Raw genomic sequence first — 14,796 nt, 5'->3', positions numbered from 1 at the left:
TTGGAAGAAGATAGTTTTATTTATTTTACAACCAATGTAACTTCTATGTGTTCAAATATATGTTGGAAAAGTATAAAACCATATTTGGGAAAAGATGAAAAAGCACATCCTGTGTATAGTTCTTTTTGTGGTAAGTGAAAAAAAAATGTATCAGGAAAGAGGTAGATCGTGGGGTTACATAAATCTGTAAGATTTTATCTGTTTTTAAAACATATCTAAGCAAAATATGATAAAATATTGAGTTTACTTTATTGATAAATACATGGTTATTAGTTTATATGTTCTCTATATGTTTCTGCATTTTAATATTTTTCATAGTTTCAAAGGTATTTAAAATGTTTCCATAGTACACATGGTTGATTTTTCTGGTCACACAGTCTAATGATCTTCAAACACTTATAGTAAATATTCAGCCAACTCAGTTATTAGTAGAAAGGAAAAATAGTAGATTATGATATAATAGTGAAGCTCATCTATAGAACTAGATAGTACATAATATTCAAATATTCATCAGTTTCAGTGCTGGTGGATTTTAAAGACCACCCTTACCACTACTAAGGAAACTGCAGCCCTCAAATATCTTGATGGGTCCAATAAAGCAACTAATAGTTATAAAATAGAAATAAAAAACAACTAACTAGACTTAGATGATTGATTATCCTGGAGCCTTCTGCTTTTAAGAATTTTCAGCTCAGTTATATGCTTTTTTCCTCTAAAAATATTTTATGAATCTCATTAGGTAGTGTCCTTGAATTTTTATAATAAAATTTTAGTAATATGCAAGTAGACTTATAGTTATCATTTTAAAATAAAGATATAAAAAAAACAAATACAACAAAAAAGTCTCACTTGAAATAGAAGAAAAAACATATAAAACTACTTCATGTCCCCACAAGTCTAGAAAAGTCCATATGGAGTCATAAATATACTCTAATATTACAAAATCCAGTTTGGGGCTAAGGAATTGTATCTTAAATAATATAGAATATTTTTTTCACCCTAATTTTAGTAAGATCCTTTGTTCTTTATCCAACTTTCCTGATTTGTTTCATCACACTAGTTACTCTCTGACCTATTATATATTTAACTTTTATTACTGTCTAGTGTTGTTTCTCACAACTGAAATGTTAGTTTTGAGAAATCTGGGTGTTTTTTATTTAATATCTTTATTGTTGTTGTTGTTAATTTTTTTTTACTGTGTATTCCTAGTATCTAGACTGATTTCAATAATTATCTTTTCCCTAAAATTGAAGTTAGTTTCATGTTATAGAAAAGACCTATAACTAGCTAAGCATCTATTGTCAATGACACTTTTTAGATAAGGCAAAGTTTGGCTTCTAAAAATACTGCTTTTAACTCTCATATATGAAAAGGAGTATGAAAATGTGATTATATGACAGTATGATACACCTTTGGTTTAAGCTCCAAGAGCTTATGTATTTAAAATTTTCCCTTTAATAAGAACACTTTGCTGTTAGAAATGTGTGATACACTCAAAATTCTAAAGCCACATTATAGAATATTAGATTGTTGTTCATCTAAAATTTATTTCTTCCCAAACTCTGATCTTCATGGAAAGAATGTATTCACAGATACCAAGCTTGGGCAAGTAATTTGCTTTTGTCACTACAGAGAAGGTACAGGAATGTCTAAGGATTAATAGACCTTGAATAATTCTGCTCACTCTCAAGCACCATCTGATCTCATCAATGAGACAAACCTACCTTGGGTAGGTTGGTAGTCTGATAAGAATAAGATATGTTAATAATTTAATATAGAATTAACTTGAAATTGATCCATGACTAATGACAAGTCCAGTCAAGCCTAGCTTAAATAAGCTGAAACCCAACCAACCTGCAGAAGAACAAGCAAGAAACACAGGCTTATTATTTTAGGCCACTAAGATTTTCTGGTTATTTGTAAAATAGTATTGTTATGCAACATCTAAATGAAACAAGCATACTATTATTTTTCCCTGATGACCTTGTATTTCAATTTTTCAAAGTGAGTCTTTCGTAGAAGACCACATTGCTTCAACCACAATCAGATTTATTAAAAGCATCTGGAAAGATTTACAATCTTACATTGAGTAAACTCAACAGTCTGAATTTTTTAAGATATATATAAAAAAAACACACAAATTGCTAGTGTTGTCATAATTAAGATTGTACCTAGTTTCATAACTGAAAAAAGCAAAATAATAAGAGTTTAAATGAGATAGATATTTATTTCTCTTTCACATAAAATCACTTCAGACATCAGCCATCCAGTGTTGACATGTGCTCCATAGTATCATCAGAGACCTAACTTTATAGCTTTCTTTTTCACTATCAAAGTTCATGTCTTTCATGCCCAAGGTTACTTGAGAATCTAAGATAGTTGCTATAATCTGCGCCATCACAAATTCATCATAAGCCAGAATCAAAAGTAAAGGCAAAGTATAAAAAAAAATCCTTAAAAAATAAACCAGAAAATGAATAAAAATGCTATATGACTGCTTAGGCTGTCTGCACTAGCCTTCCCAGAAACAGCATGCAGCAATTCTACTTGTCTCTCATTGCACAAGATTAGATCACATGGCCTCAGTTTGTTTAACGGGAGACTCAGAAAAGTAGCACAACTGAAACCTGGGTTCTCTTGCTAAAGAGCAAGGGGATGGGAATGAGTTAGGAAACAGTAGCTTTAGTGACATTGCTTTATTCATTCACTGAGAAAAATTATTTTATCTTATTAGCCATAAACTCACTAAAATGTAGCAGTTTTGTATCTCAGGAAATTTTTAAATCTAAATTTCCCAAGATTCATAAAAAAATGTACATACAATTTGAAATTATATTTGAAATGTATTCAAAAATGTTTTATGTAATATTTTCATTGCCTTGTTCCTTCAACCATCCATTTTCAGTTCAACAGATACAGTATCTGTTAAAAGAATTTTGCTTAGTTTCTCATTATTTTTATTTTTTCACGGCAGTTTAGTTAGGTGATTTTTTTAATGATTGAGCAATTGTATCAGTCAATGTTGTTGTGCAATGTTTATTATGAAAATAGAATATTGTTTTTTTTCTAAAATGAAGTAAGAGATGCTAATCTTTATTTACATATTTGTGTAAGCATTATTTGTTTTTATTACTGTTTTTTCTTCTATGCCTATAATTTGAAAAATGTTTGATGATTACGACTTTTATCTTGTGAAAATTGAATTGAAACTATAGTATTTAAATACATTTAACTGCTATATAACTAGTTTCTATTGTATAAAGTTTATGAAAATATATTAACTTGAGGCTTCTCCCTATGAGTGTCAAATTGATTGCCCAAATGGATAACTATATGTCTATTTAAGTGGTATCATGCTAACATAATATAACAAAACTAGAAAATATTCATGGTGATATTGTATATTTCAACTAAGTTAAGCTGAATAGTTCATCAATGTACCCAGTAAGTGTTCAATAATGTTGTTGCTAATTATGTTAGCTATTATCATAAATAACATTCCAAAATCATTGCACTCAGATAATCAGAGCAGGATAATAAGATTAAGTTACTTTGGTGACAGTGTATAGGATGGATAGGAATCAGAATTTACTGGTAGTAAATTTAATGAAAAGGCTATCAGAGAAATTTATTAATGAGATGTGGAGGGGTCAGGTGGTATTTGGAGGATCAAGATACAAAGCTATCGGTAATAAATCCAGAGCATAGCAGTGGTAAAATATAGATGTAAAGCAGTACACATTCATAAAAGAAAAGGTGTTATTATGATCCCCTTTATATCAGAGAAATGATAGGCCAAGATGAAATGCCAAAATCAAAACCCTAAATATTGATCTATTTTATATCCTGAAAAAATTATCTTGTGAAGAAAGACATTGCTTGAACTGCTTAATTCCAAGGTATCAGAGTAGAATGCTTGATGAATTAAGGTTTAGGTTGAGGTGTTCTTTTACCTGCTGATCTAACCATGTCAAGAAAATAATTAGACTGTTACTTCCAAACTTGATAGGAAACCAGTTTTTCTTCTATAGTGATTTATCACTACCTGCTAAATAATAATTATTTTTACTGTTATTCATGGTTTCTTGGGTGGTGTTCAGTGTTGTTTTGTTTCAACAGATGAAAGTAAAAAAAGCATTGTTGAAGGGGTACACCAGTAACACATGCAAATTTCTTCCTGAGGCAATATAAAATACCCTGTCATTTACTGATTTATGTAACAGTTATGAGCACAGAGCTCAGCACAAACAGAGCATACATTCATTGGAGTCCTGAAATAAAAGCAGAATCTGAATTCTCTTAAACTGTCAGGACTCACGGAATCAAAACCTTTTTGTATGTTTAACCTTCCTCCAAAAAGAACGATTCATTATCTTAGTCTATCACCCATTGCTGTGTAATTCAGTTCAACATAGTTAGGCCTTCCTAAGTGTAAAAATTCTTTATCATTTTTCCAAGGGAATGCAAATACAGTGCACATTGATTTGAAAAAATTGTGAAGGCAACATATTAATATAAATAATAGGAACAAAATAATAGTGATCAAAATTAAAAGGGTAACTTTGAAATTGGACAATATTGGGTTCCTGTTTCATCTTTTGCTTCTTATCAACCGTGTGACCTAGAAAAGTTTATCAGCTCTTTAAGTGTCAGTTTGTTTGACTGAGGAAATAAATATAATAATTCTAACCTCTTTGGAGTTTTATAAAAATTAAATGAAAAATAGTATATAAAGTCTTCAGGAGCTAGTATTTTTTAATTCTCTTAGTAGACAAAATTACTTAAATAATTTAGTTGAGTATGACCAACTGTCATACCAAAGTTCCATAAACTGTGGAAATGAACTGAATATACTTCTAAAGGATCAGCCTTTCTTGTGTCCAGGGGCTGAATTAAAAGGCATACTATACAGAAGTCATCATTTATGTACCCAGCTCCCTGCAGTCAGAATGAATTGTAGGGATCCTGATTTACTATTATTTATACTCAAAGGAAGTATAAAATTAAAGAAAATGTTTATGTAAGCTCAATCTTCTTAATTAGTTTCTTAATGCCTATGTAAAGAACACCATAGTTCTCAAGTTTCTTCCTAGAATTTTAAATATAGTATTGAAATATGAATATACTGTATTTACATTTTTATAATTAAAAATGAGTGTTGTATTATACTTTTTAAAAGAAACTTATACTCCGTTTTTAACAGACTCGTCACTTGTGTCTTTGTTTTACATTTTACTTATTTCTTTATTTTTTATTTTTGGCTACGCTGGGTCTTTGTTGCCATGTGGGCTTTTCTCTAGTTTCAGCAAATGGGGGCTACTGTATGCAGGATTCTCATGACAGCGACTTCTCTCGTTGCAGAGCCCAGGCTCTAGGGCACACAGGCTTCAGAAGTTGCAGTGTGTGGGCTCAGAAGTTACGGCTCCCAGGCCCTAGGTCACAGGCTGGTTGTGGTGCATGGGCTTAGTTGCTCCACGGCGTATGGGATCTTCCCAGATCAGGAATCAAACCCATGTCTCCTGCATTGGCAGGTGGATTCTTTACCACCGAGCCACCAGGGAAATCTCACTTGTGTCTTTAGAATTCATGTTTCTCATAATGGGACCACTTCACCTCAGGTAGAGATATGATAGTCTGGCCAGGACCAAAGTGATGATTTTTCTGAGTTGGAAGCACCCATATTAATTTGTACTACATATTAACACATGTGCTTGTTTAAGTTTAGATGGGAACTTTCCCATGTGTTCAGATTTTGATAAACTTTAAAATATTTTACTATTCAGTTCAGTTTAGTTCAGTCGCTCAGTCATGTCCGACTCTTTGCGACCCCATGAACTGCAGCACGCCAGGCCTCCCTGTCCATCATCAACTCCCGGAGTCCACCCAAACCCATGTCCATCGAGTCGGTGATGCCAACCAATCATCTCATCCTCTGTTGTCCCCTTCTCCTCCTGCCCTCAATCCTTCCCAGCATCAGGGTCTTTTCCAATGAGTCAACTCTTTGCACCAGGTGGCCAAAGTATTGGAGTTTCAGCTTCAACATCAGTCCTTCCAATGAACACCCAGGACTGATCTCCTTTAGAATGGACTGGTTAGATAATAAAACAATGTTAAAATTCTGTGGGTTTAAACTACCTTTATCATCTGAAATAATAATGCACTGCCTTTAGTTCATACATAATAATTTAAAGTCCAAAGACTTAAATTATTTGAGTCTTAAATTTAAAGAAATTTTCATTTATATTATATAATTTTATAGAACTGTTAGTCTCCAAAACAGATAGGAAGTTTGTAATGTCTAGTATCAGCTATGCATAAGTAAATTACTTTCTGTCGAATTACGTTTTATGTACATTTTTACCAGTGTTTGTAAATATAGTGACTGTATGCAGTTATCACTAAGTTAGATTTCCTGCTCCACTCATTGGGTCAGTTGAATATACACTGTGTACTGGAATTTAATCTTGTCACATCATTATGTACTTAATGACCAGACATTATAGGTTAAAAAAATTAATAAGAAATTATTCCTGGTTTATAATCTATGTGCAAAAAAGTACTATTAAGTGTATTATAACTAAATATATAAAAATACTAGTGAAAACAAGGGAGTAATAAATTCTGGGGAAGCAAAGGAGAAGATGATGCTAGATAAAGTCATTTTGGGTGTAACCAAATTTTGTAGCTGCTACTCTCCAGACAACCTTAGGAGAGCTACAGAAACTTCCTTCTGCCCCAGTTTCCTCAATTTGTGTAACAGGGCTGGTATTAGTTCCTGCTTACTAAAGGTTGTGCTAGACTAAATACAGTAAATATAATACAGTTAACATGGTGCCTGGCAGATACATAGTATATGGATACATTGTATGCAGATACATACAAATTAATGTAGCAGGATGTTTTTGTTGTTTATTATCTGATCTGAAGTCACAAGTTAAACAGTAATCAATGTAGAAGTATGGAAGAAACCACTAGAATTAATGCTGTGGTCTCGCCCGTCTGTGGAGAAGGAAATGGCAACCTGCTCCAGTATTCTTGCCTGGAAAATCCTATGGACAGAGGAGTTGATGGGCTACAGTCCACGGGGTTGCACAAGTTGGACAAGAGTTAGAGAGGGAGGTGGGAGGGGGGACCGGGACGGGGAATACATGTAAATCCATGGCTAATTCATTTCAATGTATGACAAAAACCACTGCAATGATGTGAAGTAATTAGCCTCCAACTAATAAAAATAAAATGGAAAAAAAATAATAAAGTGAAAAATTAAAAAAAAAAAAAAAAAGCGACAAAACCTTTAGCCCAGCTGAGCTGCGCCAAATACAGATCCTGGATCACCTGCTTCCACATTACCCTGTAAAGGAGAAGGTGTTTTTAAAAAAAATATGTATTTCTAAACTCACCAAAAAATTATGTTTCTAGACTTCACAGAAGCAAAATACTTCCTGGTAGCTAAGACTTGGAATTTTTGGTTTTTAATCACGATTGTCCCATGACTCTCATGCTTGCCTAAAAATGAGAACCATTAATACAGAGTATTAACCACACCAGATACAAAACTCCAGAGACTACCAACATTGAGAACTCAGGAAAAGGAAAAGCTGAACAGAAGTGGATGAGTAGCCTCAGATGTAGATGAGGGAAGCTGTTGACACAAGAAAACAGTTTTAAAATTCAAGGGAGAAAAAGCTTTAAGAAAACACGATTGCCCGTTTCTCTTATTCTGAAATTCTCTCTTTAAAAACAAAGAGAAATATTTCAGGCATAGGCAAAATAATGTATTTTTATATACCTGCTACCAATCTAAAAAATTAAAAATCACCTGAGTGTTTTGCTATCCCCTCACAACTGCAAATTCTCCTCTTGATGCTCTCCTATCCCACATGACCAGTATTTACTATTTTCTGCATTTCTTTATACTCGAATATATGTCTATGCATCCCTTTTCAAAGAACATATTTTGAACTTAAATTTTGTAATACATCTGCTTTGAAGTTGATTTTACTTTAATATTACTTTTGTGAAATCCATCCATGATGTTGTATCGTGGCTTAGGTTCATCCTTCATGCTTTATATTGAATTATGCTTTATTAAAAGTTTGCAATTTGATTATCCTATCTCCTACTGATATTTATTAGATAATTCTCTGTTTGCTATGCCATAAATATTTTTGCTTCCTGTGTATACAAGTTTATCTGTTCTCGTTGTAATAGTGTTTTTATTGCCAAATTGCTCTCCATACTTATACCAATTTATATACCTAAGACTATCTTTTTAGAAGACAGCTTTCTGTAGATCTCTTGATTTTTTGCATATCATATGTGCAGAGGCACTGTCTTTTTATTCCAGTCTATCTTTCCAAGGTTATTTTCATAGCAAACATCCTTAGAATATAGAGACCTCCTGTGGAGCAGAAGGAAAGCACATTTAATGTCTAGTATAATGAATATAATGTCTCCCTCTTGGGCAGTGGTTGGACAGATTTGGGTACTTACTGTCACTTATAAAACTTAAGTCTTTTTAGCTCAGGATCCCAGAGATGTGATGCAAACAGAAGGTATGTGCAAGATCCAACTGGTCACTTCTTCATCACTGTGGGGTAATAGAGAGGCAAAGGGAACTGGTTTGAAAGTAAAGCTTGTGCTGCCTTCTGTGTTGTGAATCCTTTTCTCTGTCCCAGTAGTCAGGACTCTTCTGCTGATGCCCATGATCCTATTGCAGGCTTACTTGTTTGCTTGTAAGCAGACTAATATCTTACCCATCCACCCTCCCCTGCTCCAGACTCTTGACAGGTATAAATATTCTCATTGTTTTCTGTTAACAACAAACCTTAATGTTGTTATCTTTATAAGCTTCTGTTTTTCTGGGAAATAATATTGTGGTTTTAATTTTCACTTCCTTGTTTCACGGTGAGGTTGAGCCTTTTCTGTAATTCTTTATTTGGGCTTTCTCATTTATGAAATACCTGTTCCTATTAGACTCTTTGCTATTGAATTATTTTTCTTATTTCGTTATAGGGGTTTTTAATACATTCTGGTTAACTGTATTTGTTCTAAATATTTTTTTCCAAACCTCTGCTTATATTTTACCTGTTTATTGTGGAGCACCAATGAGAAGAAATGTTTATGTTAAAATTTTAAATTTGATGCTAATTTCAATTTTACGATTGACTAATTTATCAGTCTTTTTTTGTGCTTTTCTATTCTGTTTGAGAATATAACACCTTGTGTGAGATCATAATCACATTCTTCTGTGTTATTCTAAATGATTTAAATTTTATCTTTTAAATTTAAGTATTTGATTTTCCTGAGACTGTTCTTTATAAGATATGTGATAGGGATCACATTCATGTATTTTTTTATATACACAACCAATTGAGTGGAATATATTTTCATGTCTTCTATGTGAACAATTCCCCACATAAATTAATATATGGGCTTTCTGTTCCATTTCATTATTTTGTTTGTCATTTGTCTAATCTTGTGCTAATAGCATGTACTTGAGATTTTCATTTCTAGAAATATAGCAGGCTAGGTGATATAATTAACAGTAACCCACCCTCAGAAAACAAGCAAATAAACAAATATATGTATATATATGTGTGTGTATATATATATATTTTTTATATATATGATAATTTTTTTCCCCTGGTGGCTTAGCAGTAAAGAATCTGTCTGCCAATACAGGGGACACAGGTCTAATCCTTGGGTTAGGAAGATCCCCTGAAAAAAAATTGGCAACTCACCCCAGTATTCTTGACTGGGAAATCCCATGGACAGAGGAGCCTGGCCGGTTATAGCCCATGGGGTCCCCAAGAGTCAGACATGATTTAGTGAGTAAACAACAACAATGGTGTGTACATATTAACATATATAGTATATATATATTGCTTTTCCTTCAGTTACTAACCAATCCAGACAAACTTGAACTTTGATTCTTAGAGTTTGGAGGTGGTAAGGAATGAAAACCCAAGTCCTATCCAAAGCAAGGGCTTCCCAGATGACACTAGGGGTAAAGAACTCACCTGCCAACACAGTAGATGTAAGAGACACAGGTTTGATCCCTGAGTTGGGAAGATCCCCTGGATGAGGGCATGGCAACCCACTCCAGTATTCCTGCCTGGAGAATCCCATGGACAGAGGAGCCTGCTGGGCAATGGTCCATAGGGTCACAAAGAGTCGGACATGACTGAAGTGACTTAGCACCCCAAAAAGGGACCATCTTCATTTTAATCTGTGACACCAAAGGGTTTCATATTTAAAGTAAAAGTGAACCATACTGTTAAGGCCCCTTGCAGAATGTCAGAAACAAAGGTACATCTTTAGTGAAATACAACTTTGTCCTAGGCCCTAAAGAATCTCCAGCAATAGTATTCTTAACCACATGATCAACACACAGTTAAAAATATCAGGAACATTATTATATAATTATTTTAATTTCAGGCTGGACAGCAGCGATGGTGGGAACAAGAGATTAAAATAAATGGGAATATCCAAAAGGGAGAATTAATTACATATAATTTGACCGAGCTAATTAAACCAGAGGCTTATGAAGTCCGACTGACTCCTCTCACCAAATTTGGCGAAGGAGATTCAACAATTCGTGTCATCAAATATAGTGGTAAGTAACATTTTGTTTAAAAGAATTTATTTATATACTAAACTATCTAGAAAGTTGTAACTATCTACCAAATTTAGACACAAACTAAAATTTAACATACTGACTTTCTGGGCCATTAGCCAAGTGAGAAAAAAAAATCCTGTAATACTTAATCATCATAAATTGTAATATTTAGCTTTGAATATAGAGGTATAGACAAGTGCTTAATTAACTTTGAATCTCAGAGATAATGTCATGAATGTCTTATTATTTTCTATGTCATAGTTATGAGGCAGTATGTATACATTTTTCACAAATTCTTAATGATTTTAAAATTTATATCAAGAAGTTAGGAAATATGATTGAATTTTTAAGTTTTTTTCATTTTTTGGAGTAGCTTTAAATTCACATTAAATTGAGTAGGAAGTGCAGTGTTCCCATGTATGTCCTCTCTTGTCACAGCTTCCCTACTATTTACATCTTACATTAATGTGGCATATTTGTTAACAGTTGATTAACAAATATTGATATATCATTAAAGTCAATAGTTTATATCAGGGGTCAGTTTTTATGTTACACAGTTTTGCATTTTCCAAAATGTTGAGTTGGAATCATGCAACATATAACCTTTCCAAACTGATTTATTGTATTTAGCAATATACATTTAAAGCTTTTATATAAATTTGTGTGGCCTGATAGCTCATTATTTTTTATCGTCAAGTAATTTCCCATAGCATAGGCATACCACAGATTGTTTAACCATGCACTTATTGAACAACATCTTAGTTGATTTTTTTTCATCGTTTTTTTTTCCTTTAGAACACTGAATTTAATGTGTATATGTTAGTGATAATTTTCCCTTATAAACAATATGCATTTATTATTTCTTTACTATTTAAATGTCCTACTTAAACAAATGTAGAAAATAGTGTAAAACTGTGACAAAGTTGATCAAAAACTTCTAATAGTTCAAATAGGAATAATGTTGATTGATATGATATGATTTTTCATATATGCCTGACAGATTAATATTTTATCATTTGAAATTTATATGCATTTTTTGGTTAAAATTTATTGTGTTCAAAGCCTAGCTCTAAAATCAAATATATTTTTCAAGGTTCTGTATGTTTTGTTACCTCAGTAGACTATTTTTCTTTTTATTATTGATTAAGGCTTGAGTTTAAAAGATAATAGAATGATGGTTTTTGCAGCTGAAGTTTTCCATTCTGTTTAGCAATAAGTATGTTTTCCTACTTATAAGGGCAACAATGAATACTGTCAATATAAAAAATAAAGTGAAATTATTAAAACCTTGCTAGAGTTACAAGATTACCTGTATTTGCTCTCATCAGTCAGAGTATACATTGGGCATGACAAATTCAATCTTCATTAGAAAATGAAATATGGAAAATAATGGAATATTCATATAAGATCAAGGAATAGAGAAACATTAGAGTCACTGCATATATTTTCTTGAATATGATTCTTTTTAAAATGTAACTTTTTATCTTAATGATATAAATATTAGAGCAGAATAGCAACTGCTTTTCTGTAATCGCTTTCATGATTCCATCAAACAAACAACTACATTACATCTCAGTATAATTGTCTAAAGTTTTAGCATCAAATATTTTTATAAAATATGAATTATCTCCTCCTAATATTTATGCTCCCTTTCCTCCAAGGTGTAAACTATGTGTAAACTATTACTGCAAACTATGTAATATATGGAGGGCATTAGAAACCATAATTAATACTCTTTTAAAGGTGAAGATATTAAGACCCAGAAAGTTTCAATGTCCTGTCTCAGTAAACAATTATATGACATGACTAACTGAAGAAAACTAGAGATCACTCCTAAATGACAGAAGTCTTTACCTATTTGCTCAGTTTAGAAATTACTAGAACTTGTCTTACAGAGATATAGAAAAAAAAATATTTGGAAACTCAATTTAGTTTTTATTGAAAACTCTGATGTAACAAACAGAAATGAAAAATAAATCTGGAAATTAAGTATTGTGTTTAGTTCCAACTTTCTTTTTAATTATCTTTATAACTTGTCATGCTTATTAAAATCTTAAACATTTTCATTAAAATTTGCTTTTATATACTATTGATTTGGGTAAAGTATAGTTTAGGGTGTGTAAGCATACATTGTCTATAGGCATCCATAAGAAATTCAACATGCTATTAATAGTTTTAAAGAAAAAAAGTAGACTTACTGCAATATTTCAAATTAGAATGGCAAATTTTTACAAGGTTAGTCATTATATTTGTAGTGAATTTGCGGACTAAAATATTGTAGAAGTGTCAAAATTCAGTCTGGTCATAGGATATATATAGCTGTGACAATGCTTAGAACTAAATTATAATTCAAAATGCTTACTTCTTTCAAAAACAATATATAAAATTAAAATTTATATTATCCTAATTATAAAATAATTTTAATTTAAGAAAATTGCAGAAGAAGGTAAACTGCCAAACTCATTCTATGAGGCCACCATTTCCCTAATTCCAAAACCAGAAAAAGATGCCACAATAAAAGAAAACTACAGGCCAGTATCACTGATGAACATAGATGCAAAAATCCTTAACAAAATTCTAGCAAGCAGAATCCAACAACATATTAAAAAAATCATACATCATGACCAAGTGGGCTTTACCCCAGGAAAGCAAGGATTCTTTAATATCCACAAATCAATCAATGTAATGCATCACATTAACAAATTGAAAGATAAAAACCATATGATTAGCTCAATAGATGCAGAAAAAGCCTTTGACAAAATTCAACATCCATTTATGATTAAAACTCTCCAGAAAGCAGGAATAGAAGGAACATACCTCAACGTAATAAAAGCTATATATGACAAACCCACAGCAAGCATTACCCTCAATGGTGAAAAATTGAAAGCATTTCCCCTAAAATCAGGAATAAGGCAGGGGTGCCCACTCTCACCACTACTATTCAACATAGTTTTGGAAGTTTTGGCCACAACAATCAGAGCAGAAAAAGAAGTAAAAGGAATCCAGATAGGAAAAGAAGTGAAACTCTCTGTTTGCAGATGACATGATCCTCTACGTAGAAAACCCTAAAGACTCTACCAGAAAATTACTAGAACTAATCAACGAATATAGTAAATAGTTAATTTTCAAATTAAAACATACTGATACCTGAGGCTTTCCAGCTGGCTCTAGTGGTAAAGAACCCACTTGCAATATAAGGGACATAATGAGATGCAGCTTTATCCCTGGGTGTGGAAGATCCTCTGGAGAAGTTCCTGGCAACCCACTCCAATATCCTTGCCTGGAGAATCCCATGGACAGAGGAGACTGGTGGGCTACAGTCCATAGCGTTGCAGAGTTGGACATGACTGAAGCAACTTAGCACGCATGCACCTTGCAAAAAAGGGATTTTTTTTTCCTGTTTTTCAGTAGAACTAATAAATGTATAGTCCCTTCTCTATGTTATTCATTTCATAATTTGCAATGGGGCAAATACAAGTAGAGCAGCTAAAATAACGGGAATACTCTGTCTTCTTGATGTAGAAATAGTAAAAAGTAATTTGTTGATAAACTAATCACTTTGTTAAAATTGATCTCAGTGTACTAAATGTACAAATTTTATATGAAGATGCTTTGTTCACGTGTGCATTTATGACATTCATTTTGTATTTTACTACTATGTCCAAGTCTAACAAAAGTGCTTTTGGCAAACACTAGGAACTAGCAACAAAATAGACAATATTCTGGAGGTTAGATTAACAACCCATTTTAATCTTAGGAGAGTGCAATAATGCTTTCTTTCATCCAGAATGAAATTTTCTCTCAGAGTGATAGATGCTTAATCAATATATACAGATACCATTTTGTCTCTTAGGATAGATATAGTTTTGTTTTTGCTTCAGTAATATTTAAAATATTCACTTTTCAGGTAGAAATCAATTGGCCCTTGTAAACACAATTAGTTTTTTGAGATAAATATTTCTTCTTGAGATAAATATTGCAAAAATGCAAATGCACTACCTATCATTTGAAAACTGTGTATGTGTGTGAAAGTAATTAAAACAGCATCAAAGTTGCTATTTGTTTTGGCTCACACACAATGACATGATTTGAGGATTGCTTTATTTTCATATATACCATATATTTTAAACAGAAGTAGACAATAGCAAAAAAAACTTACGTGTATTCTCTGTTAG

General features: G+C 32.4%; 1 protein-coding gene across 1 annotated transcript in view; it reads left to right on the top strand.

Annotated features, from left to right (window-relative positions):
• MDGA2 (MAM domain containing glycosylphosphatidylinositol anchor 2) overlaps window positions 1-14,796 on the top strand; it is an 854,438-nt gene that overhangs the window by 792,213 nt on the left and 47,429 nt on the right. Inside the window, exon 11 of the mRNA XM_070469091.1 lies at window positions 10,441-10,618. Coding sequence (XP_070325192.1) covers window positions 10,441-10,618 — 178 coding nt within the window. The remainder of the gene's footprint in view (window positions 1-10,440; window positions 10,619-14,796) is intronic.

This window comes from Odocoileus virginianus, chromosome 6 (assembly GCF_023699985.2).
Source record: "Odocoileus virginianus isolate 20LAN1187 ecotype Illinois chromosome 6, Ovbor_1.2, whole genome shotgun sequence".
Lineage (NCBI taxonomy): Eukaryota > Metazoa > Chordata > Mammalia > Artiodactyla > Cervidae > Odocoileus > Odocoileus virginianus.
This window is presented reverse-complemented; position numbering and strand designations above follow the sequence as displayed.